This window comes from Polyodon spathula, chromosome 1, assembly GCF_017654505.1.
Source record: "Polyodon spathula isolate WHYD16114869_AA chromosome 1, ASM1765450v1, whole genome shotgun sequence".
NCBI classification, from domain to species: domain Eukaryota; kingdom Metazoa; phylum Chordata; class Actinopteri; order Acipenseriformes; family Polyodontidae; genus Polyodon; species Polyodon spathula.
The window spans coordinates 17,410,270-17,438,206 of NC_054534.1; the positions used below are offsets into that span (position 1 = coordinate 17,410,270).

The following is a 27,937-nucleotide window of genomic DNA, read 5'->3' on the forward strand; positions in this document are numbered from 1 at the left end:
CATAAGAGGGCTTTCTCGTTGGGTAAGGCCCTTCTCTTTATGTTAAATGCAATCACCTGCGACTCGGGACATTTGACAACACGAGACGGGCCTTCCCAGACGATAAACCCCTCATCTTCAGCTTCTATTGCTTAATTTAAACATTTCTCATTTTAAACAGCTAAATACACATGTGATGCCAACAGAGCTCAAAACAGTAATTTAAACAGTGTCAGAAGGTAAAAGGAGTTTAGGTATAGTGCAAGGTTCTGACATATTACTATGCTATATGTGTAACAAATGTGAATAAAGTATCTGAGTTTTATTTATGCAATGAAATGCTCTTGAATACTAAAAGGAATTGTTTGCATATGTATTTTTATTATTTAACATAGTGTTTTTGTGTTGCAATAGCATGCTGATGCAGCCATATCAAAAGACTGAAAGCTCAGGTAATGACTTGCAGGGTGGTTCTGTCAATGGGCTTCTAGTATTATCCTCAGGACCAGGATGTCGGGGATATTTTAAACCTGCTTGCGAAAGCTAACAGAAGGGGGTGATCCTGCTTGAATGTAGGGTGTCTCTTATTGTATAACTGATGTGATTTTGCACAGTTTGAGCAGCCAGAATCGCATAGCTTTGCTTCGTGTGTCCTCTCGCTCAAACTGCACAAGATGGTATCTCCTATACAAAGAGAGACACCCTACACAGGATGTACTAACTTATAATAAACAATTTAAAATATCAGAGCCAGCTGTCTATCTGTGCAGGGGTATTGAAGTCATCCAAGTGGTATTTCTTGAGTTTACCAATAGAAACAGATTAAAGTAAGAGAGAGGTGCTGCAGACTGGAGTTTGTTGGAATTTGTATTGCTTATTTTAGCTTTTCGTTTAATAAAGCGAAAATCTGAATTCAGGACTTCTCTTGAACGTTGTTTTCTTTTAAGAAAGGATATGTGAGCGCTACCAAAGGCAAGTCCCATGTAAGTCTCGCAAGCCCTTCAGAAACTTAAAAGGGAAATCACATTGGGGCTTTGCGAGATTAACTATGAACTAAGTGTTTGCAATGGCAAATAGAATGAGAAATGCTTCCTTGCTTTTACTTCTTAAAACTATCTGCGTGTTCTGGCAGCCTTGCTGCAAGTGTTTTTCACATCTCGCAATGACAAGAGCTCTAAAACAGCTCAAACTGGCTTGTTTCATCTAGTTCCGGGTCCCATGCTCAGATTCGGCTGGTAGTCTGTTCGGGTTTGGGGTACTGATTATACTGTGCTCATATTTAAAGGTGATCTTATTAGGGTCTGTAGGAGTGTGCAGACTCCCATATTTTTGGAGTAATTCCCTTTAAGAAGTTTTGTTTTGTGAATTGGTGTCAATTTCACAACAAGTAAAGTTGTCTTTCCCTAACCTTAACAATTGGATACTAACCAATGGCAATTAACTTTCACATTGAGTGACTCAAAGTGTCTTGCAGCATAGGCAAACAAACATATTCAGGTTAATTTAACCAAGGTCAAGTAACTAGTCCCCTGCTACCATGTACTCTAACATGGAGCAGTCATTGAATAATTACTCAATTTTCTTTTTGGAAAGAATCCCTATATTCTTTAAGAAAGGCTAACGTCGCATTTGAAATGCATGGAATTGTAAATGCGGAATTGGTGGATTCTACCTCTGCCATAAAGACGCATGAATCGATTGAATCACTGCAATTCCAAGATTCAGTGATGCAAATGTTGGATATAAAGTAGGCTATGCTGTGATAGTAGCTCTGAGCTCCTCCTTCTAGAACAAACAACATATTTCACATACAGTATGTAGGGAATGTTATCCTTCACCTTTTGATCCAGAGAACATTCACCCCCTCATCAATATTGTACTCCTTGCAGTGATTAGCTTTGAGTCTTGCTGTAATGAAACTCCCTCACAGTGCTTCCCTGCTACATCCAGATTAGATAAGACAAAAAGAAAATGTAAAAATGTATACAGTGGTGTAACTTTGATTTAAAAAGTTTGGGGTGGGGTGTTGGTTATATAGCTGGAGCTAAATAAAACAAAATCACAAGAAAGCTAATTCTGTAAACTAAAAACACAAATTAAGATCCAAAGGATAGCTAACTGCTCAAGCTTGATCCTACTATATTATATTTCAAGTTTACATTTAACTTAGCTTTTTGGAAGTTATTAATAGTAAAACAGTACAGCCCCAGTTGAGCTGTAGATAACTGTAGTTGCAGTTTGATAGGGTTTACTGAACAAACCTTTTCATGAATTGGTATTGAAATAGTTTGTTCTACCCACCAGAAAACCCCTTGTCCAGGCCACAAACAGTTTCAAAAGCACTGATAAATACAGTTTTTTTTTAATGAAAACATTAACTATCCATTAATTAAACTTCAGATGTCACAATTAGCCTCACACTTTTGTCCTTGGATCCATCTCAGCTTAAAGAGACATCAGTCTTTAAAGAGTCCTGATGAATTCCTGGCTTCTGTACTTAAAACAGGCTACCAAATGGTCTACAGATATTCTATGCCATCCATACACCTACTATAGTAAGTACAATAAAGTAATTTGGAGGCTAAAGAACAGTATTTGAGGTTTCATACGTTTTTTTCCTGGTCCATTGAGCTGTATAATACCAGTTTGTCTTGTGTTTTCTGGCTTTTTAAATTACATTTTTTCTCTTAATGATAGGGTTATGAATTCCATAAACATATGCCACTGTTTGGTTTATCTTGTGCTGTATTTTGTGTTAATCAGTTAAGAAAAGTAAAAGCCTTCATACACACGCTGATTAAAACATTATAAAATAAGATGCTTTTTAAATTGCTCACTGAGTTGACAGAATATTACTACATCAATTAAATTAACGGGTTGTTATGTAAATGTATCGTGTATCCAAACCAGGAATGTCCTTCCGTTTAAAAAAAAAAAAAAAAAAAAAAGTGTTTTATTCGAGAAGGGAACAATGACATCTAGGGGGGATAGTTGGAAAATAAAATTAGCTTTAATGTTAACAATTGCATGAAACAAAATGAGTTTTGAAAACAACAATTGTGGGTTGTGCTTCCCTGTGAAACAGAGGAGCTTGCAGATGCCGTTGATAATAATAAGGTACGGCTTTCTGGCACTTTTCCACGTGAGAAGGTGACCCCACACCCCCCCCCCCCATTAAAGTCGGATACACACTTCCTATAGCGTGAGGAATGTGTGTGCTATGTGCTGCTACGTCACAAGTCATGAAGTTGGAGAGAGAATTTCTAAACTGAGTGAAAAACGTAACCAATGTTAAAAAGTCATAAATTCTTGATTTGTTGATGCATCAAAAAGCTGTTAGTCCACAGTGAAACCAAGTAGAAAACTAAAATCCCACAGCTTTGTTAGAAATGTACAAAGGTCGGTAAAAGCTTATGTACACTTACTGAAATGTTTTTGCTGATCAAAAAAACCCAACCTGATGTACCATTATTTTGGAACACATTTGAGGGAACAACCATACTCAAAGAAAACAATAGACTTAAAGGAAATTGAGTAACAGACCAAACCTCAGGGAAGCAACAACCTTAAAGAAAGCAGCATCTTGAAATAAACAAGCAACTTGAAAACAGACTTGAAGCAAATGCTAATCTTGAAAGCAGCAAACTTCATGGAAACAGCAGTCTTGAGGAAAACAGCAATTTGGAAAATAGTGAACAAAATTTAAAAAAAGAACAAAAAATAAAGTAAAACACAACTGTCCTTAAATTTCCTTAATTTAAATTAACAAACTGGAACAAGACCCCAGATTTGAAGAAAATTCAAATAAAAACACAATTAAGTGTATATGCTGTTCATTTAGGGAGGGGTAAGAGAGCAAGAAAATGGCAGAAAAACAGGACAGAGGGTACAAAGGAAAGTAGAAGGACTGCAAAATTGAGTAGAGAACAGAGGGAAAAAAAAACAAACTAAAAGTAACATGAAGGAAGCAAGTCTGAAGGAAAATAAACATTTTAGGTAAACATCAATAAAGCATAACACTTCCAGTAAATGGTAAACTTGATGCAAGCACCAAACTTTGAGAAAGCGCCAAACCTGAAGAAAACAGTACTTTTGAAGAAATGTGCACCTTTGAAGAAAATAGCAGCCTTAAAGTAAATGTAGGTTTTAATAAAGCTACCTTTCTTGAAGTAAACACCAAGAGAGCAAGAAACTTAAACAAAACAGCACATATGAAGAGTGACAAACTTGACAAAGGCCCAACTGGCATGAAAGCTATACATTTGACAACACAACCAAACCTGAGAACACTCAGCATGAAGGAGAGAAGAGGTAAAGAATGGAGGGTAGGGAAAGCCAGAGTCCTAACCTCGCCGAATATTAATTGTAAGCTGTGTTAAAAAAAGTAATGCTTTCATTATTCTTTTATCTTAATCCTAGCCAATAGCGTAACATTACAATTAGTTTTAATAGTATGACTTGTCCGTTTCCTCGTCCTGGCTGGATTAAATGTAAACTGAACAGGGACTTGCTTTTCCTGCACAATCCCTAGGTATTAAAACGAATTAATAAGGAGTGCAGTGCCTAAAGGGTTAAGCTTCTATTGGGTTCTACATTATGACATGTATCTACTTTGGTTTATAGCTGATCAGAACTCGTTCAGTCTAATGACATAATCCGATCATGTATTTTAACAAGAATTAAAAATGTATTGTACTTTCAAAATATCAGTTACATCTTTAACAGGTACTATTCTCATGGAAACAAAGCAGAGGTGCAGAACAAGCTTCCTTTAGTAATCTCATTCTGTGTCAGCATCTCTGTTCGGGGATTTCAGTTCAACAGCAGCAGCTTCTCATTTATTTACTATTGGCAGCTTTTCCTCTTGTTTTCCACAATGTATGGGTTTACTTACGTTGGCATGTTTGTTGTTGGAGGTTGTCTTCTCTTGGTTAAACTTCATAGGATTAAATATTTGGTGTAACTGTTATCTTCTCCCAGGACCTCCAAGTTATTTTCCCATTATAAAAGGTTTTGATTCTATTCAAATGACATCTTCAAATCATTTGGAACCTGGTTTAGAGCCATTTACATTCTGTGCATAAGTTCTAATGCAGACATGTTCCGTTATCAATTTTAACAATTTTTTTTGAAGAATAGAATGCCACCTATAAACAAAAAGCTGACATTAAATTATGGAGAGAAACCCCAAAAAGGAATGGCTGTTTGTTAGTTTAAAGGCATTCATGAATATGTTACCAAGTTCTCAGCAATTTTAGTAATTGGCTAAGCATGACACTTCACTTATCCAAGTTTAGTGTAGCAGGCGTCAAAGTACATCAGGGTTAGTTTTACCCTGAATTCTCACATTTAATTTGAGTATCTTTGATTAACTTGTAGTCTAATTATTGTATTATGCTAATCGTAATTAAGTGATATTACAAGGCTGCAGTGAGTCGGTAGGAAAACCCAACATTGAGCAGACGGGAAAAGGCATGTTTGTATGCATTGACATCACACTCATACTTTTTGAAACACGATTTTGTGAAAAGTTAGGTCACAATATTCTCAAAGAGTATATTAGCAGTCAACCATAAATATTTACTTACAGCATTCTCAATATGCAGTATTTCATGTCGGGTTCAAATGTGTTAATTATATGTAGGCAAGTGAAAGGCTTGAATACAAAGTACTGTTATCATCTTGTCAACTCAATGCTCCTATTATGAGGTTTTATTTTATTCAACTACCGAAAACATTAATTAAATTGAGCTGTAAAGTTTTTTGTACAAAATATTTTAAAATACCAAAGCCATGTTATTCACCTCTAGATAGACGCCTCGATTTCCTAATGTTAATGTTTGTATCTCTGGTGAAGAATATACATCTATCATTTTTTACAAGTAAAAATTGCTGAAACACTGATTTAATACATAAGACAGTACTTTCAAATTAGCTTGAATTTAAAGACGTTGCTTTCAGTTGTATTATTTTGTGTCACACTTTACAAACTATAAAAAAGCGTTTTCTAAAAAGTAGCTCAAAAAAAAATCAGGGGAGAAATAGGGCCTAATATTGATTACAGTGAAACATTTCACACTATATGGTACAACAGCCTTTACTTTTGGAAAATATACTACAGTATGTGGTTAATGTTACAGGCAAAGAAAGGTAGATATGGAATATTTTATTTGACTTTCTTCAAGGCAGTTCCATGGCATCAGTTTCCAAATGGAAACCAAGACTACCAATGAAACAATAATTAAACATTCTGACCCAACAACACTAACAATATACTTTTTATACCACCCAACATATTTTACATAAAAAGGCAATTGCTGAAAAACAAAATCGATCAATAACAAATTACTGCAAGATGGGAAAAAATAAACCATTTTTTTAAAATGTTTTATTTATTCATTTAAAGCACTAAAGAGAAGTTACAGCCAATTTAGCATTTTCTTCCAAATACAATGCAATTTCAGTCTGAGGCATCAATGTCAAATACCAAAAACCAAAGTACTGGTACAGTTATTTTTTAACAGATGGAAAACAAAGATGTACAAAATAACTTGAGAACAATTGAGACAGACTTGCTTCTTAACACTTGGAATTTAACAGCCAGACATGTGCTGCCTAAATGAATTCCAAATGAAAGACATCTTCGCAAAAGGTTGCTCGTGTGTAGCACGCTGTAGTAAAATACATTCATACAAAACAAATTAAAGCAATACAAAGTTGTTTCTCTTTTACACTTCACAAACAGGTCTTTGTGCAACCATCTTGAATTTAAAAAAAAAAAAAAAAACCCACAAAAAGCAGTTGTTCATGACGACAGCTCACGTAATTAGGAAGAACTGTAAAGTAAGTAAAGACTCTGGACTCGGGTAAGTCAAAAGAATCCCTTTCCTTCCTTATTAAATACAGCTCGGGGTTCAGTTCAAGAAAACCCAAAGTCTAAGTAAGCCTTGACCCTAGTAGTGCCTGTGGTGTACTCCAAAACATCCAATTTCTAACCTTGGTGGGGTAATTAAGAGAACTACTAGAAGTAGCTATCTAAAAACTGTTATTTAACACTTCTAGGGTCAACATCTGTCAAATGTCTGTTTAATTACACTTACGTACATCTGTATTTTCTTTCAAAATGTTGCCCTTAATACAGCACTGCAAATTTGCAGTGGTGTTTTTAGATGCCTTTTTATACAGAATTTCCAGTTAACCTTTTGAAAAATACTGTTAAGCCATATATCTTTGCAAGCCTTTTGTGCGTTTTGAGAAAAAAAAAAAGCAGCAACTATTTTTTGCCCGAATATCAACTTTCACTAACAGTACATACTTTGTACTATGCAACAGGTTGCCAAGGTTTTATGGGTGTGGATTCGCCAAATATTTTGGTTGCAAATACTTATGTCTTTACAATGTCAAAAGATAACACTTTGCTTGAAAGTTTTGCTTTGTGAGATTAAACTAAGTACCATAATGCCAAGTGTCTAAAAAACAAAACCATGCCATATAATAGTGCTGAACTTCAAATGCAGTTCTCATACCAAAGCAAAACAACATTATTTGATAATAGATGGCCACAAATCTGAATATTTCAACAAAAGCAGTAGCTTTATGGTAAACATATAAAAGCCTAATTTAAATAGGCAGTCTCTACTTATACTACAAAGCAAAATATTTAGTGTTGCAAACAAAGTTCCTAACGTTTCAGACAACTAAACACCATCACCAAACAATACCCTTTATTATCAACAGTATAAACAAGTGTCATTTCTCATTACAGGGTTCATGCCCAATGTTTCTATCCTAGCACATTGACTTTGCAAGCCTAATCCCCCCACTACAGAAATGCTGATGAGAGAATTCCCACCTCTGGTGGAACAATTCAAATAAAAAGGACCTTCTTGCAAAGTGCTGGTGAAGGCAAGTGCTTCAGAATACGGATTAAGAATGTAAGCTTCAAGCTCTGAGCCACTGGTAAAGGCCTAGTTTAAATGCGTTCACATTACACAACTAACTGTGTAACCAAGTTAACTGGGAGGCATTTTCCTTTTGATTATGAAAGAATATATATATATAATTAAATGTTATTTTTATAACATTGGACATTCATTTTTTAGGAAGCATTACAACGTAATCAGAAGTTATTTAAAACCATAAAATCGCTTTAAATGTTCTGTTTAAACTGGCTTAAAATATGGTTATAAAATGCTTGGCCAGCAGTATACAGGGCTTACCTGTCAAACCTGTTGCAAACACAACAAAAGAAAAAAACATTAGGGATTGTAAATTGGAATAAGGTGCTCAGTGAAGAAACTAACACAAGTGCAAGGATAATTAATTAAATTATAAAGGATGTGGTCCATTAGGTCACCCTAAATGTATTTCTTAATTTACTCATACTTTGAATATACATTAAAATATATTAAAAAAAAAAAGTCATTTAACATAAATGAGTTGGTAAAGAATTTTAAAAGTAAAATTAGCAACATGCACTGGTTCTAATAACTGGTTGTAAACTGAGGCCTGATTTTCAAATAGAAATGATTCAGTGCTGAAACTCAAAGGAAACATTTATATTAAAAAAAAAAAAAAAAAAAAAAAAAAATTCTTGCCTGACCCTTGGATAACAGGATTTTAAGGGCAAAAATAAGGCATGAATCTGAATCTTGGGCAACATCCAAATTTCATAAAGCATGTGTTTTTTTTTTTTTTTTTTTATATAAAAGCCAAAAACTAAATAACATTACCCTTAACCTTCACTTTCCTTATTTGAGCACTTGGTGATCACACAGCAACCAATGAATAATAAATAAGGTTAACAATGTGCTGTCTGCATCAGCAGGAAGTGCTTTTATATGTTTAGGCTTTGTGGCTTAGAGGTTAAAAGCTAGAGAGGCAATTCACTTTTCTTTTTATTTGTGCCTCAGGTCACATCCAGATGAAAGTCTGGGTAGAGGGCAGGATTGATCTCAAAAGTGAAACAAACATGGATTCATCACAGGATTATTCTAGGTTATTGTCTTTTAATGTAAAAGACATTTCCTTAATTTGTGCTTGATTCATGAATTGCTGTAGGTGATTTGCATTAGGCTTGCAAAAGCCAGGGCTAGGCCTTCATACTGTATTTTCCAGCATGCTCCCTGCACTGCGCAGTCCATCATAGTTAAACCCATATATTTACAATAAACTCGTACTTTCAATCATACTCTTTACAAAAAGTGCAAAAAAAAAAAAAAAGTTGTCTCCACCTTATTTAAGTGCAGGAGACCACAACATTCTTCATATTATAATATTCTACATAATAGCAGCCTAATGTAAGCAAAATAAGGTGCTTTAGCTTCTGGGCCCCCCCCCCCATGAAGATTGCTGCCCTGGGCAGTGCCATCTAGGGGCGGAGTTGGGAGGAAGACAGGTTAGCGAGCTCGATGAGAGCCAGCGCCCCATGCAGTCGCTCCCGCTGCTCTTGCAGGCGGCGCCGTGCTGCCCCACTCTTCTCCTCCACCGCCTCCATTTCCTCCTCATCCTCGTCTGACTGCAGATATGCCAGCGGGTCCTGCTGCTCTTGATCTGCCTTCTGTAGCCCCTTTCCCTTGGGGGTGGGAGTGCGCTGTTCTCTGGTCTGCCAGTACCTACCGAAGAGTGAACACAAAGAAAGTCAGACCACCACTTACAGTTGAGGCACTTGCTTTTGGCTAAAAAAAACTACCCTGAACATTAGAAGATGAAAATAAGTCCCACTTGGAAAGCAAATAACCCCAAAGCAATAATACATAAACAATGTTTAAAGGCAACTTTGCAACCTGACTAGCTCAACCTACAAAGCGCATACATAAGGCCCAACTTTGCATATACTGATTTTAGGAATCTTTCTCAAAGCCTGACTTAAGCATGGTCTGTGTGAAACGAAGCCAATGTGTCTATGCTTGTTTAAGGGGCAGAAGTAAAATAAATTAAACTCACTTAGCAAGCCACTCGGCAACTGCCTTGTTGTCAGCAGCCTGGGATTTCCCCAGCCCTCCAGCAGGTTCCTCTCTCTTCAGCCTGGCATAGGGATGCTTTGGGCAGTGGCGGTTTGCATGTGTAAATCTGTTTCCACAACCTAAAGGGAGCAGAGCAAGGAATAACGGAGATGAAAAATGATTTATTTTCTAGTTAACAAATGATCATGATTTAATTAAAAAAAAAAAAAAAACAGTTTAAGCAACCCACATTAAATCAGGGGAGCATTTATACACAAATCAAAGCATGCACGAGAAAACACAACTCTTACCGTAAAACATTCACTGGGAAAAGCTGTAAATATATAGTTTGCCATTTAAATTATATTTTTACTGTCATCGTACCGTTTTCTGAGCAAACAAAAGGCTTCTCCCCAGTGTGCAGCCGCTGGTGAGTTTTAAGCTGTCCACTCTGAACGAAGGCCTTGCCACAGTCAGGGTAGTCACACAGGTAAGGTCTTTCACCTGGAACACAAATCCAAGAGAACATCAATGCAAATAGCTGATTTAATAACTCCTTTAAATACAAGAAAAAAAAAAAAAAACTGTTGTGCAAGCAGGGAACAAATCTTCTCTGCCACGAAGCCCTGTCTAGCGCTATACAATTATTTATTTTATTTTTTTTAATATACTGGAAGTCAGTAACACAAAAGGTTAAAAGACACAAATGCATCTTTTCTAAAACAATAACAGAAAATTAAACAAGAATGTTATTACGTTTTAAACCCAGTCTACCGACTCCAAAACATCACCCCAAGCACCTGCCTGCAACATACCCGTGTGGGTTCTCTTGTGTGCCTGCAGGGATTTCTCCCTGGGAAACACCCTGTTGCAGATGTTACAGCGGATGTGGCTGGAAGAGCTCTCTCCTTCATTTATCAGCTCTCTGACTGTCTCAGCCCTCGGGCGCCCGCGTCGAATCCCATCCTGAAACAATTCATTCACTTTAGTCTGCATATTTCAATATTAAACATGTAGGGTTAACCTTTATGGCTGGGTGTCATAACAGCTGGGGTTTTTATAACCCTATGACATTTTGCAATGAATTTATTTTTTCATGCCAGTACTTCACTCTTACACATGTCCTCTGCTAAACTGTAAACTGTGTCTCCTTGGAAATAATACCAAGTACCCACTCAAATGTTAAGAGAAATCCCTAGCATATAAAAAGGATTACACCATACCATAGTACCTTGAGGTTCAACATTAAAAACTCCAATATGATTAATAATAATAATAATAATAATAATAATAATAATAATAATAATTTCGATAGATCTCACCCTACACGTCCTAACTTGCCTTCATAAGGCAAAATCACTTTTTTCGTATTTTGCTCTCTGAATATATGCATATTACTGAGTGAATGGGAAGCGTTTGTAAACCAACAGGTGGTATTTAAAAAGATTGCTACAGGTAGCTCTGGCTTTAAAGTAATTGGCAGTTCGAGCTCTATATCACTAGCATGACTATACTATGGTATAACAGTTCCTGCACGTTTCATGCCCCACCTTCTGAAACAGCATCTGCAGGGTTTCTTTGGCGCGCGCCGGTGACGTCACTTTGCCGACCAGCTGCTGCTGGAAGGGGTTTCACTTTAAACTCCATTCATACAGATAGCGCGGGTAAAATGCGATTTTTCTTTTTAAAACCCCTCATTAATAATAATAATAATTAAAAAAAATAAAATACAGGTCACCTGCTTTAGCAAATTCGATGTTGGGATAATTACCATTTCAACGGATGCGTTAACAGTACTTTTGAGTAATTAATTAAATTATGTTAAATAGAAAATACATATTTAAATTTTAGGAGGGCAAATAAACCGCTTACAAATACATTAAGAGATTAAAAGAATTACCCGCACCTTTAACGCAAATGCAGTTCAACACACAACTCTAAATGGGAGACTTTCCTAATTTCGTGCGATTTAATGCGGTACAGTCGCATGTGGTACTGTGAATATTACAGTGCAAAAGCAGCGCTTACATTATAACTTTTTTAAATTTCATTTTTATGTTACAAAGATGCACCAATTTTAACCATGAGAATTACAGGATATAAGAAAACGTAATGAGCACAGCCAAAACACAGATAGACTGACCTTTAAGTAGTCTGGATTGAGAGCGGGGTCCCCCTCGCCTCCCGTCTTGCTCCTTGAGGGAGATGCAGCTCCGTTAACGGGTCCTGGGCTCAGAGTAACATTATGGGCGTTTTCTCCCCATCTCCACGGATAGACCATGAAGTCGCTGAATCCTGGGCTCGTCGGCATGAGGCTCTCAATCTCCTTCGGTTTAATCGGAGTGGTTTTAATGACAGACACCAACACTCTTTTTGGAGAATCGTTGCAAAAAATCACTTGGGACTGTTTGCTTTCAGCCATTGTTTTAGAAAAAAAGATTTAAAAACCTAAAAAGGTATAATTCTCAAAGTATATCCGATATATACTTTATTTAATTCAAATGATACAGCAAACTGACTGCTGTATAATTTAAATATCCTTCATGTTCCCCTTTCTGTAAATCCAGAATAACCTTCTTTTAAAAGTTTAAAGCAAAATAAGGTTGATTAAATATGAACCACTATACATTGCGTTTCCAAAATGAACATGCGTTACAAAATGATTAACGTTTACTTTCTGCTTCCTCGCTTCCAGAGCAGTCCCTTCAGACTGTAAAAACAAAGCGGACAAGCCTCTAAAACTTTTCCCGCGTTACAATTCGCGCCTGGGCGTTCATGAAAAAAACAATTCTCCAATGCCAGCACCCTCTGTATGTGACGTTTCAGGGCTTCGTCAGCAATACAAGTCTACACAAAAGCCAGATCAGAATGTAAGGCGGGGTTTGTTGCTTGACAGTAACCAATGACCAGTACCTGTACGAAACGGAGTGGTTTCATAAACATGATTGGTTCACTCGTTTTATCCAATGGTTTTAAAGGTTTACCGCGCTAGTTGTGGTTGACAGCCATTCGCACCAATTACCGGTTTTATGTGGGCAGAAAAGGCGAGTTTTGGTGTCAAAACCAGTGGTTGATTGTGATGACTTGTGAAGCTTTGCTAGGATGTAACTCCCGCGCCCCCTGTAACGTCTGTTTGTTCTGTGGTCTTTTTAAAGGGACAGGAGGAGGTGCGCACACAGAGAATGGAGGCGTTTATGTATTACTAAACCACACAGCGTGAGGAAGTATAGTGCATTAATTGTGAATGATACATGATTAAGATATATATTTTTAGAACACATATTATAAAATTAATAATGAAACTACATTGTACGTGTATCAAAAAGTACAATAAACAAACTTTAAGATGACTTTAACGCTTGATTAACAACATACTTACTAAAACCGTTTGTTACACAGGCAGATAAATTTACATCACACAACGTCTCATTCAGAGAATTCAGATTATTATTTTTATCTGGAACGCCAGTTTTGTACACGTCAATCTTTTTAGTTGTCTGTGTCTCATTTATTAGACAGATTAGCACCTGCAAATAAATACTTCCAAGAGCCTGTAAAGGCATTTTAAAAACGCACTGAACTGAAAAAACAAAGCTGCACATTGTACGTTATTCTTTCAGAATACTGAAAACATTTTCATCTTCAGTCCTGAGTACAACAAAGGGAGGACAGCAGTAACGTGTATGAAGCTTGCACTAGATAATATCATGCATTTTATAGAATTGCTTGGTACGCCTTTAAATTCACTAAAAAATTACCCTTAGTACACACAAAACGTGCCAAAATTCTAAAACACATACTTCTGAGGTAGGTCACTCCATCTGATTACACCTTGACAACTGGGTGTTGCGCAACAACACATACAGGGATTAAGTACTAGGAAGCAGTAGCAACTTCATTTTTAATTATGGTCAGTAATTTTAGCTATAGCTGTAAAAATGTAAATCGTTGTTTTATCTTGTGTGATTGCATAATGCAAAAAAGTGCATTTGTTTGTAAATTATTCACTGTAGTATTATTTCAGCAATACTGAGTGTTTGATAGTTATGGATAACATTATTAACTTAAATATGTAGATGAATTGGATTGGGCAAAATACACAAGTACCATGTTCTACTGTATGAATTATCTGTTTGTTTTCCTCTATATGTGGTCCACATTCCATGCTTCGTGTTATGTCTTCATGTCGAACCTGTAGACATTAAAGGCAACTGAGGATTAGATGAAATTCCGTTACTTGACAAGCTGTCATTCTCTTAAATCTAACGCTCAGAATGCAAATGCAGAATTGTTAATCTATCACAAAGGTTATGTTAGCCTGTCTCCTGCAAATGTTGCTTTAAAGAACAACATTAATTGCATTTAATTAATTTGTGACTATCCAAAATGTGTATAAAGTATTATTAATGTGTTACGTTTCAATGGAGACGGGTGGCATTGCCACAGTATTAAAAAACTACCTTAAATACTGCTTTCTAATTAAAAAATAAAAAATGCACGCAAGGACATCTGGATAATGTAATCAACTGACATCAGTGAAATATGTTTTAGTGTAAAATTTATCTTGATGGGAAACTGCTAAAATCTCACTTGGTGGGTATTATTTGCTATGAAACAATTTGACACAATGACCTAACAAAACAGCGTAGTTGTTTGTGTTGTCACCAGAAAGATGCTGTTCTCCTTTAAGAGCTCATGAATACTAACGAAGCTTGTCGTCGGCTCAGATATAAAACAACCCGCCATATTATAATTTCACCTGTTAACCTGCAGCCGCATCAGCAACAAGGGAGGGAAGCAGTAGCGAACCCGAGAATGAATAAAGCGGGCCCCCTCGGCTCCTAAACAAGAGCGCAAATTAAGAATTATACACAGCAGCACCGCGGTGGAATCAGCTTTTTAACAAGTCGTATAAAATGAAGGGAGCGGTCAGTAGCCCGGTCTCCGGCGCAATGCAGGAGACTTTTGGATGCGCGGTGATGAACCGCTTCGATCAGCTTTTGGATGATGAGGCCGACCCCTTTGATATCCTCCGCGAGGTAGAAGAGGAGAAAAAAAAGAAAAAGAAGGACGAGCCCAAGAAAAGCGGGACCGCTTCAAAATCGGGCAGGAGAGAATCCCAAAAAGATAGGAAGGTCAATACGGTTCCTGCAGGCGAGGGAAATTACGAGGTTACGAGAAACACCGCGGGTGAGAGAAGTGATGCGTACTAGTACTGATTTTAATAGCGTAGCTGGAATAGTACTAGTTCTGTTTAGCATATGCTTTTTATGCTAACGTCGTTATAACAAACAAAAAAAAAAGGCTACGGCAGATTCCCAGTGCATATGTGTTTTGCCGCAGTTCGTAGGGAATATCGACGTTTATACTTTTTGAAGATCTGTTGTATTGAATAATGTTTTCTTAGTTTTAAACAAATATTGACAGGCACGGATCGTGTGCAGGGGGCAGAAATGTTTTTCTAGTTCATGTGTGTTTTAGCTTTTTAACTGGGAGAGAACCGTGTAGCACAGTTAGGTTAGAGAATGCAGCAGGAGTCCCGACGAATAGCTCTCGGTTATGATGTCTGAATATTTTATCCATGTCATGATTAATCTTGTTACCGTGGTGTTTTGTTGAAGTAACCAGAGCCTCGTGGTGGATTGAACGAGGCCGCTGAAACTGGTCTTGACATGAACTATGACAGTGTGTATTTGGGAGAATTCATGAAGCCCTAATGTGCATATGCTACACATCTGACAGCTTGACTTAAGTTTTGTGTTTTAATTTGAAACGGCGGAGCACTGTTTCTGCTGCTTGTAGCCTTGTCGGGTATTGTTACGCCGCCCATACTGCCTATCCTGAATGAAAGAAAGCAAGGCCTGTTTAAACAAGTCATTGTATAGTTAATAAATCGGTTGCCACGACTTTCTGGTGTAACCCAGCCCTCAAACAAATGACTACAAGCTTTTTTCTTTACACGTATTTGGTCTCGAAGCCATTAAAGTTGTCAAATAAAATCTAAAATGTGTTCAACAGTTAAGAAAATTTAAACAGACCATGTCAAGTTGAGAAGGGAGGGGGTGCTTAAATGCTTAAGTTAAAAATGCTCAAAAGTTCAGGTGGACCCAGGTTTATTGCTCCCACAGAGTAAATAAATGCAGTGACTGATCAGCTTGTAACTTTCTCTAGGTCAGAAACGCCCCCCTAGAAGTGGCATGCAGATGGGTCAGAATGAAAACCGAGGGATTGAAGCAAAGGTGGAGAGGACAGAGCGTCGTGTTGTGTTCCGGGAGCGTCGGCCCAATGAAGTAGAGGCTCCAGAGGAGTATTCTGTGGAAAAGTGTGTTCATCCTTCACTCTACCTAAAAGTATGACTGTTTGGAATGGATTAGGAAGTAAGGAACAATCTGTTGTAATGTAGATTCATTTGGTATCTGCAGATAAGGTTAGTTTTTAGTGAAATCGACCCCCAATTTCCCTGTAGTCTGATGGCAAATGGTACCCATTTGTAACCTTGGATAACAGTTGCAGCACTTTAACATTTAAAACTATACACAACTAACTTCCCATATGTTTTTCAAGCACACTGTCTGTCAGGAGGCTGACTCTGCCTCCATCGACTAACTCTACTGATTCTGTTCCAAACCCTGTCTGCTGAATCGTTTTTTCCTTGTTTGCTACCACCCACCTCCAGCTCTTTCTGATTAGTCTGTTTTTGTGTGTGTGTGTTTTTTTTTTTTTTTTAAAGTCCTTTCCTCTCATCATGTGTTCTGGCTGAGTCATAAGCCAGGAGTAGCCAAGCCTCATGACATTGAAGAGCTGCAAACCAAAATCATAATATGGCAAAGAGCCACAGGGCAAGAAACGGTAATACTGGACCAAAACGTATTTGGACAGGTATATAATATTTTCTATGAAGCCGTAAAACTAAAATCAGCTAAAACTAAATGTAAACAATGGTTTATTAACTGAATAAAATGCAGAAACCCGAGGGGTGAGGGTTATGACAAATGCACTGTGCTTATTAGTGATTGGTACCGTTAAACATAATTGTCACTGTAGACTAGCAGGTGCACATTCACATTCTAACATGCACCTACAAACAACTTGTTGTTTATATTGTAAAAAAATGTTGTTTATATTGTACTTGCCATTCCATTCTGATGGACGTTTAGTGGGTTTCCATCCTAGAGGCAATTTTTAACATCCCTTTGAAGAAGCTTCAGCTTGTTCTGGATGCTAAAGAGTGAGTAAGGTCAGAAATGAGCTTGTCCTGCTCCTGTAATGTCAAGTTCAGACGTTGCAAATGCTGCATGATATCAGTGAGATACGTGAGGTCTGCCACTGTGGGTTCTTGTGGTACGTGTAGGTGCAGAGGTGATCCAGTGCAGTAATGAAACAGTTATAATCCAGTTTGGAACGGTTTAATTGTATCCAGGTCTGGTGACCAAACAATAATCTCCCAGCAATACACACCAATGTGTAGAGCATGGCAGGAAACAATAACTGGGTTTGCAAACCAAATAGTACACGTTATTCGCCCCACAATACAATACTGCAGTCCGGGTGTGTGCAGTAGTGTTGGTGGTGGGTGATAACAAGCTAAACATTAACTGTAGTGCAGTGTTTTGGGTAGTGCTGGCCCAAGGCGACAGCTCCGGAGACGTGTTAGCCATTTAGTGAATTTACAAAACAAAAGATAATTGCTAACAGCGACAAAACAAATAACACTCACGAATACTGCTCCCAATAATTCACAGGGGATGTCTCCCGGTCCTTCCAGTTTCGTATCCGCTCTGAAACCAAGCGAAGGAAAAGATTTAAGATTCTCCGGCCCCTTTATGCTATCACGCATGACCCCTTGGTAAACTATTGCAGCCTATTGCCTGCAGCTGCAGCTGCCGTTTTAGGGGCATCATCAGTAGTAACACTGACAAGTTTGTCAAGGGATACGCCAGAATTTTCCAATGTGCTATCCAGTGCATTCTTAATGTCGGCACCACAGGTTGTTTCTTTTAAAGCTACCAAGTCCAACATTTCTTATGTCCATATCAGATGAAACATAGTGAACAAATATTGCTAGCTGAGGTTTGTCTTGTTTGTGTCTGGACTCGTTGAGCGCGAAGCTGAATGCCTGTGAGTTGCACAAGTCATTTTTTTCATACTGGTTGCAACTTCAGCACTGATCAGTGAGATGCGTCTTTCTGTTGTGTGGTGTGAAGGTGGAATTTGGCTTACTAGCTTTTGACTACCGAGATTCAAAATTGCAACCACTTCTGCAATGTTCTTTTTATAAGTTTTTTCTTTTTAATAAATTCTCCTTCAGTATAAGGATGTTTGGCACGAGTAATATTCCACGCAGTAGCAAAACTCGCTTCAGCTGTTACATCGGTTTCTTTACTAAATGCCAATAGCATCATCTGCTGGTTGCTGAGACGTGATTTTAAAGAGGTTGCTTCCCTTGAAGTGTTAGCATTTTGTTGTAGAGAAGGCAGAGGTTTACCACTTTCTTCTGTAAAGTACATTCTTTCCATTCTGCCTTGAAACCTCATTTTTCATCCTCATCATATTTTCTTAGTTGAGAGTTTACTTAAGGCTATTTTTTTTTTTTTTTTTGTGAAATGAAACAGTAAATATAAAGAAACTGAACCTGGCCTTGAAAAGCAAGAAACATCCCAATGTACTTCAATTGAAAGTGAGCACATTACATAGACGTTGAGTGTCACCAACGTTGGAGTGTCAAAGGTCATCACACTTGACGCCATTGTGTCAAACGTACTGGTTAAGCGGAAGAGGGAGAACAGTAAACACAAATGGAAATAAGAAAGCAAACGAACACATTTTATTTTACTCACTTTTTTATTTCTCGTGTTTATTGTTCATTCTTCTCTTCCTCCAGTTTTATCAAGCCACAATGTGTTACCTAGATATTCACTGTGAGCTGCACAACAAGTGGAGAAGAGCTGCAGTTTGGCCACCCCTTTTCTAGGCTGGTTGTATCTTGGCAGCATCTGAAAAATGTGTCAGTTTATCTAGTTCTGCTGATGTGGGTGGGTTCTACGTGGAAGTTTCTTCCAAAAAGGTATAATTCAGGATAAAGGTTGTTCACTTTGTAATGCTATCTGTTAAGTTATACGTTTTTTCTTGTTTCGGGCAATCTGACAGATTTGACAGACCAGTGCGAGGCCGATGGGGCGGCAGAGGAGCAATGCGTGGCAGAGGTGGGAGCGGTGGATTTCAGAGGAACTTTGATGGGTTTGACCAGAGAGGCAAACGAGAATTTGAACGACACAGTGGTAGTGACCGAATGTAAGTGGATCACAGCAGTGGTCAGCAGCGCTACTTTTCTCAAATCAACTGACCTGAATTTCTCTAGTGTGTAGCATCCTTAATATTTTAATACCCCTGAAGGATAGTCCTGGATTTAGTCTACATTTTAACTTCTGCCTCCTGGTTTTAAAAACCTGTACAGCCAAAAATCTCTCTATACTGTCTTGTTCAGTTTCCTGTTGATGCAGTTCAAGATTTTCTATATAGTGTGCACATAACCGAAGTGACAAAAGCTGACTGCAGAGCAAAATCATTTGGTGGGCTGGCCTAGTGGTGGTCGCTGAGTAGGTCCCATTTTTGAGCAGTTCTTGTTAGAGGCACTTGTTCCATTACTTTTTTTATATGATTATTTTGGTAATATGTACAGGGGTTAGTTAAATGCATTGCCCCATCTCATATGGCTGTGTAAATCATTACCTGTACAGCAAAAGTGCACTCTCTGTTTTGAACACCTCAAATCACACACACTTACTGGGTCACAACTGTCAGAAGTAGACCCGTTGCATATTTTAATCAGTTTGGGCTAACAGATCTTTGGTTATACAAGTGTTTGTTAAATGCATTGACCCATCTCGTATGGCTGTGAATCATTACCTGTTTTTGAATGAATTGCAATGGAATGCCTCCTTTTTTTTCTTTTTCTTAGGGGAATGAGACCTGATGAAAAGCGTGGTGGAAGTGGACCTCGTAACTGGGGATCGGTTAAGGATGACATGAGGTACAAATGCTTAATCCCGTATTGGGCACTGTGGAAGGGGTGTGGGTAATTCACTGACCAGGAGACAGACAGGTGTATTCGGGAAACACCACACAGGTGCCCAGTTTTATTTTAGACCGGTTCTTTTTTCTCTCCGGCAGAGGGCACTGTTGACCGTGGGCTGCCTATCAACGATGATAGACAGCACCACGGAAATACCACAGCTGGTACACGAACCGCAAATGCACTCGCAGGTGCTCAAAGAAATAATAATAATGAAAACAGAAGGCGAAAAGAACAAGGGAAAATAAAACAGTAATAAAACTACAAATAAAAGGTGCTGCACTCGACAGCGTTATCCCGGTCGCCGCTACCCGCACGACCCGGATCACCGTCCTACTCTCTCGGCTATCTAGCCTGCTCTTTCACAATACACCGGGGTCTGCCCAAGGGTTCCCCGCTCTCTCTCTCTCTGTCTCGCTGATTCCCGGTCCCGATTCAAAGCGTCCGCACCCTTAGCGCGTCTAAGTGGGCAGACCTGAGGAAACAACAGAGCGTTATTTTATAGGACCAACAATCACCCAAGACCCGCCTCCCAGCCATTCAGAGAGGGGGAAAGTCCACACACACCCTTTCCCACCTCCCCGTGTCATTGCCATGACTCACAGGCGGCTGTTGGGCGACTGCCGCCCTCTTCCTGCAGCCCGTGAACATGCCAGCAGAGTCGGCACAGATCTCTCCCTGTTACAGGCACATTGAAGGCAAATGGCAAGAATTGAATATTATGATGGAAGCAAACCAAGGTGAAAGATCAATTACTACAGTTCTGATGGAGAAAAAAATGTAGTATCAAAATGTTTAATAATGAACTGTTACATAACCCTAGCTTGACTCGTTCGCTTTGTTTTGGCTGCATTTTCCTCAGGAAGCACTGTGTAACTGCACAATACAAAACAGACTGATTTGGCAAAAAAAAAAAAAAAAAAAAATAACCCACCAGGCTGTGACTAATATTCAGATAATTTGTAACATTGAAGAGATGGGCTTTGTATCAGAAAACAGGTGGACTGAGTTTATTCTTTAATACAAGGGCGGTGAAACAGGACTGCCTTGTATCTGGGTAACGGACAACCGACTGCTGACTATTACAGAAAGTGTATTGTATGAATGAGTTGTCCTTTTTGTAGTACATCTATCTCCCATCAGAACACATCACCTGTTAATAAACTGAAGCGTGAGAAGGATGTTAATAGAATAACAAATAACAATTAATTGAATACAAATGCTTGTAATAGCAGATAGGTGCTGTGTTAACACCAGCAGAATATGATCACCCTATCCATGCAGCACTGGTGACAGTGACCAAATGTGAGCGATTTAAGTTTTTATTGCAGTCATCAGCTGCATAGATTAACCATTCAGTACAAACAAGTGAGCACAGACATGAAGTTACTGTTTTTAGTATCACTTTTTAATGTCTAGGTAAGCTGTTGTATAGCAGTTGACCTGATTGCAAACAACTTGCTCCTAAAGTGGCATCCACTAAGGCTAACAAACTTATTTGACCAAAAGTGCTTTACCAGAGTTCTTGCACAAGCAAATGAGTGAGAGAATTGTGTGTTTGTGGGTTGTTTTTTTTTCTTGGGGGGGTTGTTCCTTTTTACTGTATTGCAATGTGTATTTTGAAGACACTGCTGACACCCAGCCTTAATAAACATGCTGTGACATGTAATGTATTTGGATCTCTGTGGATGCTAAAATGATGGATTAGTGGATTGTTAGACAAATTCCACTAGCCGTCCCATCTGGATCATAGTAAATGTTGCCTTGCAAGTCGTCGCTTAACACGTGGGGATGTATTTATACAGTTTAATATTGCATTATTACTAAAAAATGTGAAATGCGGCAGGTGTTGGTTTTTGTGCATTCCACAATTAAATTGTGCGCCATTTCTATCGGCCAGATGTCAGTGCTCTTTGTACACTTGAACAATTCAGTCTTCCACTGAATGCATCTGACCAGAATAGCATCTGAGCTAGTTAAGGGCATTGTGGGTGCTGCAAGATCAATTAGTGTATTATACATTTGGTCATTTAAAACTGTACAGTCATGGTTCTTGTCTTATTTAAGTGACATTGAGCATGTTGCCCCAACTGAAGAGGCAGCTGAGAATGAGGAGGCCCGTGAAACTCCAGGGGATGCTGAGAATCGGTGAGTTTATGGAATATGTCAAACTGCTCTTGCCGAAGAGACTTTTGTGTGTTTTTTAGATCAACAGAAGCCAGACATTCCTGTCCTTGTCAATATGGACATAGTGGAAGCAGCAAATTTGTTTAGCACATCTGCTAGAAAACTATTGATCAACTTGCTTAGGACATTGATTAGCAGAAGTTATGTATCGTTATTTAGAAAAGTGCTTTTAATTGAAGCGTTTTTATATATTCAAGCATACCCTATGAGGATCTTTTATTTGTTAATCTGCCAATGCTTCCAAATATAAAGTTCCAAATTCATGGTTTCAGATACTACAAATGTTATGAAAATGTTTTTGGCAAACTGACTGCAGCCTTGACTTTTGAACCGTCGCTTAATATGGCTGTCGTGACTTTTTCTTTTTTGGCTTCTGGATGATGGATTTAGTTCTTCAGCACTGGCGTCATACTTTGTATACAACTGTATCCTTAAGTGTGAGCTTTGGCATTGTACAATAAATTAACCCTTTTGACAGTTTACAATGCTACCACCACTATAGTGTAAATTCCTTGCGTCTTAATTGTTTTTAGGTAGTGACTTATTTGTAGGGTCATGTATACCCTGCACGAGAAATGTTTGTTTTATTTAACTTTTAATGTTGCAGTGGAATTGAAGGTGAAGGAGGAGGAGGAGAGCAACCAGAGGAAGGACCCATGGAGATGACTCTGGATGAGTGGAAAGCTCTACAGCAACAGAACCGACCAAAGAAAGAATTCAACATACGTAAGCCAGAAAGTAGCGTACCAACAAAGGCTGTTGTGATTCACAAGTCCAAGTATGTTGATGTAAGTGGTGTGCATATGTATAAATAATTGTTTGCATGTATATAATCAGAAGGAGGCCTATTCGAGAAAGAATTATTAATTTTTATTTTTGGTCAAAAGTTTCGTGCAACATATGGCGATTCTATATATTAAAAAAAAAAAAAAAAAAAAAAAAAAAAGCATGATAGTTAACCCTTTGTGGTCCTTTGTCGGGCCGACATAACATGTATTCCCTTTCCAGTCAGATGTTGGATCCTGTCTGACATCATCAAAAAGACGTAAAGCACAGGTCTGTAGCCAAGAAAACCTTTCAATGGTGGAGTGAGACCGATAGGAGCCGAATGAAGACAAAATAAAAAGACGTATCTGATAGCCCCATGCACCACAGAGATAGCACGGACATAAAGGAGATGGCTGCTTTTGCACGGACATAAAGGAGATGGCTGCTTTTGCACGGACATAAAGGAGATGGCTGCTTTTGCACGGACATAAAGGAGATGGCTGCTTTTGCACGGACATAAAGGAGATGGCTGCTTTTGCACGGACATAAAGGAGATGGCTGCTTTTGCACGGACATAAAGGAGATGGCTGCTTTTGCATCCAGCACAAAGAATGTCACTGACATTTGCAGAGCTTTTTGAGATGTTTTAGTGATAAAATAATGACTGGATTGCATTGATAAATCCTCTCCTGATCACTCGCTTATCAGTATGCACGTCTAAAGAAGTATGTGAAAAATACAGCAAACCAGGGATGGGGCTTGGCTGGAGATACAGTACTGAGTGTCCTTTTGTGATTTTCAGTGCCTTTTTTAAACCTGGAGAAAATGAGGGGGGGGGGGGGGGGATATTTTTAAACAGTGCATGTGAAAATTGGCCCCGACTCACCTGACAAGCGTTGAATAAATGGACCGCAAAGGGTTAAATTAGTTGGGAATTGTGAATTCAAATGTTTTACTTTGCCTTTAGACTTAAAATATTAACAGTAATGAACAACCATAGATCGAAGAAATTATTTGTTAAATATAGTATTTATTACAATGTTGAAGGAACATCTGATGTGGACGCAAGTCTTTTTTTTTGTTTTTTTTTTTGTTTTTTTTTGTCGGAAGTGTTCTAATGTGAAGATAAGTTCTGAGCAGTAAACATAGCCCCTGCACCACAGAAGTAGCAAGGACATAAATAAACAATATAGCTGCTTCTGCATCCAGCGCTCAGTGTCACGTACATTTGCAGAGCTTTTTGAGGTGTTATAATAACGACTTGGATCGAACAAGGGGTGGGGCAGGGCTGGAGATGCATTACTGAGTGTCCTGTTAATATGCAGTTCCTTTTAAACCTGTTTTGCTGGGGGAGGTGGAGGGGGAGTGGGGAGATACTTTTAACAGTGTGTGTGAAAAATAAGCCACGTCTAAAAATAAATATGAAATTAGGATGCTGATTGCACCACTAATATACATTGTGTGGTTTATTAAATCGTTGGATCACAGTAACTGTTACCGTCATTACTAGTAAAAGTGGTAGAGCTGGTCACTGGCTGATTTTAAGATTTTAAAATCCTCTGACTATGCAACCAGGCTAACACCTGTGACTCGTTTCCAACCGTAACTAAAAAAAAATATATATATAATTTTTTTTTTTTTTTTTTTTTTTTTTTTTTTTTAAATCCTTTAGGATCTGAAGGGAGAAACTGATGAGGATGAGGACGACCATCATGTTTTCCGAAGGCCAGCCAATGATATCACCTCAAAGCTGGATATTAACTTTGGCAGCCTGGCCCGTCCTGGCCGTGGAGGTAGAGGGGGGCGTGGCGGCCGTGGTCGTGGTGGACCCTCTGCCACCGCCAGACCTGACGCACCGCCAAGATCGGAAGTGGTAAATATACTTCCTAGCCTTATTCTTACCTTGGCTCTGTCCTGGTGCATGCTCAGCTTGGACTTTCATCAATTGGGTCCCATCCCCTGTTTTTGGATGTTGATTCCATCATGTATTTTGTACAGTGCCTATAAAGTCTATACCCCCTTGAACTTGAACTTTTTTCACATTTTGTTGTCAGTGCTCCACACTGTTAAGGGGGGAAAATGTTTTTATTGAAATTATATATTGAATACAAAACTGAAAGATCATAATTGGATAAGTCTCCACCCCCCTGAGTTCATACTTGGTGGAAGCAGCAATTACAGCTGTGAGTCTGTTGGGATAGGTCTCTACCAACTTTGCACACCTAGATTTGGCAATATTTGACTTTTCTTGCAAGCCAGAAAAAGCTATATCACAGTAGATTAGAGGCTAATCTTGAAGGCAATCTGTTTTTTTTTTTTTTCCCCTCAATATTATTAAATACATTTTTCTTTCAAAACGTTTACCTCGGTATTCCACGTGGTTTACTGTGAATTCCATGCCTGGTTAGATCCTGTTCAGGCTTCGGTTCAGCATCCCAGCAGTGCAGTAAATGGCAAGTAAGAAATATCCATAATTTACATGCAGGATATGTAACTTACACGGTCCTGGTTTGTCAACTGTTTATTTTTAACTAGCCTATATGTTAAACCATCAAACTATCATTTTGTTTTTTTTAATGCACATTTCAGTGGGTGTTCGTTGTGTAGATGTCAGTAGACACCAACTTACTGTATTTAGTACTACCTCTTAAAAGGTATTGGCGAAAATAAATAATTTGACATCTGGTAGCCAACGTGTTGTTGCTAATCCTGCTGTTTGTTCAGTTTTCATTGTGTTCATAAAGTTCAATGTCACTATCAATTTGTTTCATTTTTACAACTTGTCATTAAAACCATAGAGTAGCTCCTATTGCCTCTGATTGCAAACACTTTTAAATTTGTTTTGTTTCACATTGAGAGCGTTCATAGGATGTGTACAAAAACGGAGATTTACTGTCTAACATTCACCACAAGGGGGCAACCTATGACCATGAAAACTGGTAATTCCGGATAAAAAATATTGCCTTACCCAAATAGTACATCTAATAGTAAATCATATAATAGTAATAAAAAAGTGTGCCCACTTAATTTGTGTAACATCTATTTTTTTTTTATTTGCCATTTTTTCATAACATTACTGTGAATCAAAGGGACAATGCAAAGATCACCAGTGACCTGCTAATCGTAATACAAATAACTACTAAAACTACTGCAGCCACCTTGTTAGGAGGCGAACGACATTTTATCATTAGACAGTGAAGCCGTGAACAGCCTTGTCAACGCTATGTTAAATAAATCAATTATTTAAACAAAATGTACCAAATCTCTGGTAAGTGATGTATAATTTTACAATAGTTAATGTTCATCAATTACATTAAACTGACTGATAATTCGCACAAATGTAAATATAGCACGTTGAAAATGTGTGCTGTGCTGCAAGGTTTGGAGAACTCATTTTTCTAAAAGCTGTGTGTGACGTCAAAGACAGCAGCCAAGAGCAGCTGGCGCAGCAAGCTCTGGGTAACAGAACGGAGCATTGAAACATGTATTCTGTGTCGTTGACTGTTTCCTTCAAAACCATTATCAAAGTACAGTATCAGTTCACAAAAAGATTTTCCTCAGACAACACAGTGATGTTGTGTCCAAATGTTTTTACAGTCTGTAACACAAACACAGCTGCATATAAATTCAAACTTTTCAGTTGTGCAGGCCTCGGAACTAATGCCAGCAATTGAAGCTAATTGCTTTAATGCATTTCACTATAAAAGCTAGTTTAGAATATTGTTTGCATCCAAATAACATTTTAGTTTGCTGCTAACCGATGCCTTGACTGTTTTTGCCAACATTGACAGAGTCAGCTGTGTCCAAGATGATTTGTGATAACGTTTATAACGTTGTCTATAACAAATGTGCTTAAATTTCACAAAAACTGCTTGGAAGCTGTAAAGTTGCTTGCAACTCCAGTTTAGGATTGCGATTACAATGGGTGTGGACACTTATCCAACCAAGCTATTTCGTTTTTAATTTTTAATTTTCTAGAATATTTTTTTCACTTAAGTTGTGGGGTAGGATGTGTAGATAAATGAAGAAAAAAAAAAAAAATTAATAAAAGGTGAATCTTGAAAGGGGGTGTATTTTCTATAGGCACTGTATCTAACCACTAAAGCTGGGATTTTCAACAGCTGATGTGAGCCTGACCAAGTGGTGGGAGGAGTGTATGTACTGCACAATAGTGCACACTGTCACATTTAAATTGTGGCAAAAATTGGGTTCTTACTTCCCTTGAGACCGTAACTTACATTATTTGTATTTGCAGGACCAAGGATTTGCTCCAAACCCTGATGATCCTGAAGACTTCCCTGCTTTGGCTTAGAAAGACCTCAAAGAGGGTGGGGGTGTGTTTTGAAGAGGCTGTTGTGGCTCTGCAGTGGAAGGATTGTTTTAATGAGGAGGTGCAGTTTCTTCTGACCAGGTCTCCCAGGCCATTTGAATTAGTTTGCCTCTTGGTGTAAATTTGGTTGCACATGTGATACAATAGTTATTGTTGAACTATCACAAAGGACCCTATTCCCCCCAAAAGTATTCGTTTCCACTTATTGTATAGTTTGAAAGCTGTAGTACACTGAGGACAGCTGAATATAGCTGATATGTATAAATAAAAGCACTGTTGAAAATGTTTGGAGACTTTTTTTTTTTTTAATTTCTGAATGCTATAAGCTTCTAACGTTTTAAACTAGTCCTCAAATATGAACATGATACACCCTGCTAAATCCAGGATACTAACCTTAAATCTTAGTTTTCTTTTGAAGTAATTCTGTCTTCTGATCAGGTGACTTTTTTATTTTATTTTTATAAAGCAACTTTTAAAACCACATGTCCAAATTTAACTTATGATGGTGTGTGTAGTTAAACCACAAATATACCAGTACCTGATTTCAGCCGCGTTTTGAAGTCACTCTTTCACTATGGCAGGATGGGGAAATTTTAGTTCAGTAAAACAAATGTAAGTTTTACGAATACTGGGTCTGTACCATGATTGTTATGAATG

The 27,937-nt window shown here is 38.1% G+C and overlaps 2 protein-coding genes across 2 annotated transcripts; one reads left to right on the top strand and one right to left on the bottom strand.

Annotated features, from left to right (window-relative positions):
- Positions 1-6,060: 6,060 nt before the first annotated feature.
- LOC121314998 (zinc finger protein 367-like) lies at positions 6,061-12,637 on the bottom strand. Its single transcript, XM_041248828.1, has 5 exons — positions 12,067-12,637; positions 10,739-10,889; positions 10,308-10,427; positions 9,925-10,063; positions 6,061-9,593 (listed from the first exon to the last, which is right to left on the bottom strand). The coding sequence occupies exons 1-5, from the start codon at positions 12,343-12,345 to the stop codon at positions 9,350-9,352; spliced, it is 933 nt and encodes a 310-aa protein (XP_041104762.1). The 5' UTR covers positions 12,346-12,637; the 3' UTR covers positions 6,061-9,349.
- A 2,019-nt stretch (positions 12,638-14,656) lies between these two features.
- LOC121314990 (intracellular hyaluronan-binding protein 4-like) lies at positions 14,657-27,565 on the top strand. The gene is made up of 8 exons (XM_041248815.1): positions 14,657-15,113; positions 16,095-16,245; positions 19,071-19,214; positions 19,882-19,953; positions 22,063-22,143; positions 22,790-22,970; positions 24,623-24,823; positions 27,206-27,565. The coding sequence occupies exons 1-8, from the start codon at positions 14,840-14,842 to the stop codon at positions 27,260-27,262; spliced, it is 1,161 nt and encodes a 386-aa protein (XP_041104749.1). The 5' UTR covers positions 14,657-14,839; the 3' UTR covers positions 27,263-27,565.
- The last annotated feature ends 372 nt before the right edge of the window (positions 27,566-27,937 follow it).

Excerpts from the sequence above, each read along its gene's own strand:
- LOC121314998 (XM_041248828.1), bottom strand. The coding sequence starts at position 12,345 with ATGGCTGAAAGCAAACAGTCCCAAGTGATTTTTTGCAACGATTCTCCA. Across the intron at positions 10,890-12,066 it reads TCAATCCAGACTACTTAAAG|GATGGGATTCGACGCGGGCG; the intron begins GTCAGTCTATCT and ends GAATTGTTTCAG. Across the intron at positions 10,064-10,307 it reads TTTTGTTTGCTCAGAAAACG|GTTGTGGAAACAGATTTACA; the intron begins GTACGATGACAG and ends TGCTCCCTTTAG.
- LOC121314990 (XM_041248815.1), top strand. The coding sequence starts at position 14,840 with ATGAAGGGAGCGGTCAGTAGCCCGGTCTCCGGCGCAATGCAGGAGACT. Across the intron at positions 22,971-24,622 it reads ACAAGTCCAAGTATGTTGAT|GATCTGAAGGGAGAAACTGA; the intron begins GTAAGTGGTGTG and ends TAAATCCTTTAG. Across the intron at positions 24,824-27,205 it reads CACCGCCAAGATCGGAAGTG|GACCAAGGATTTGCTCCAAA; the intron begins GTAAATATACTT and ends TTGTATTTGCAG.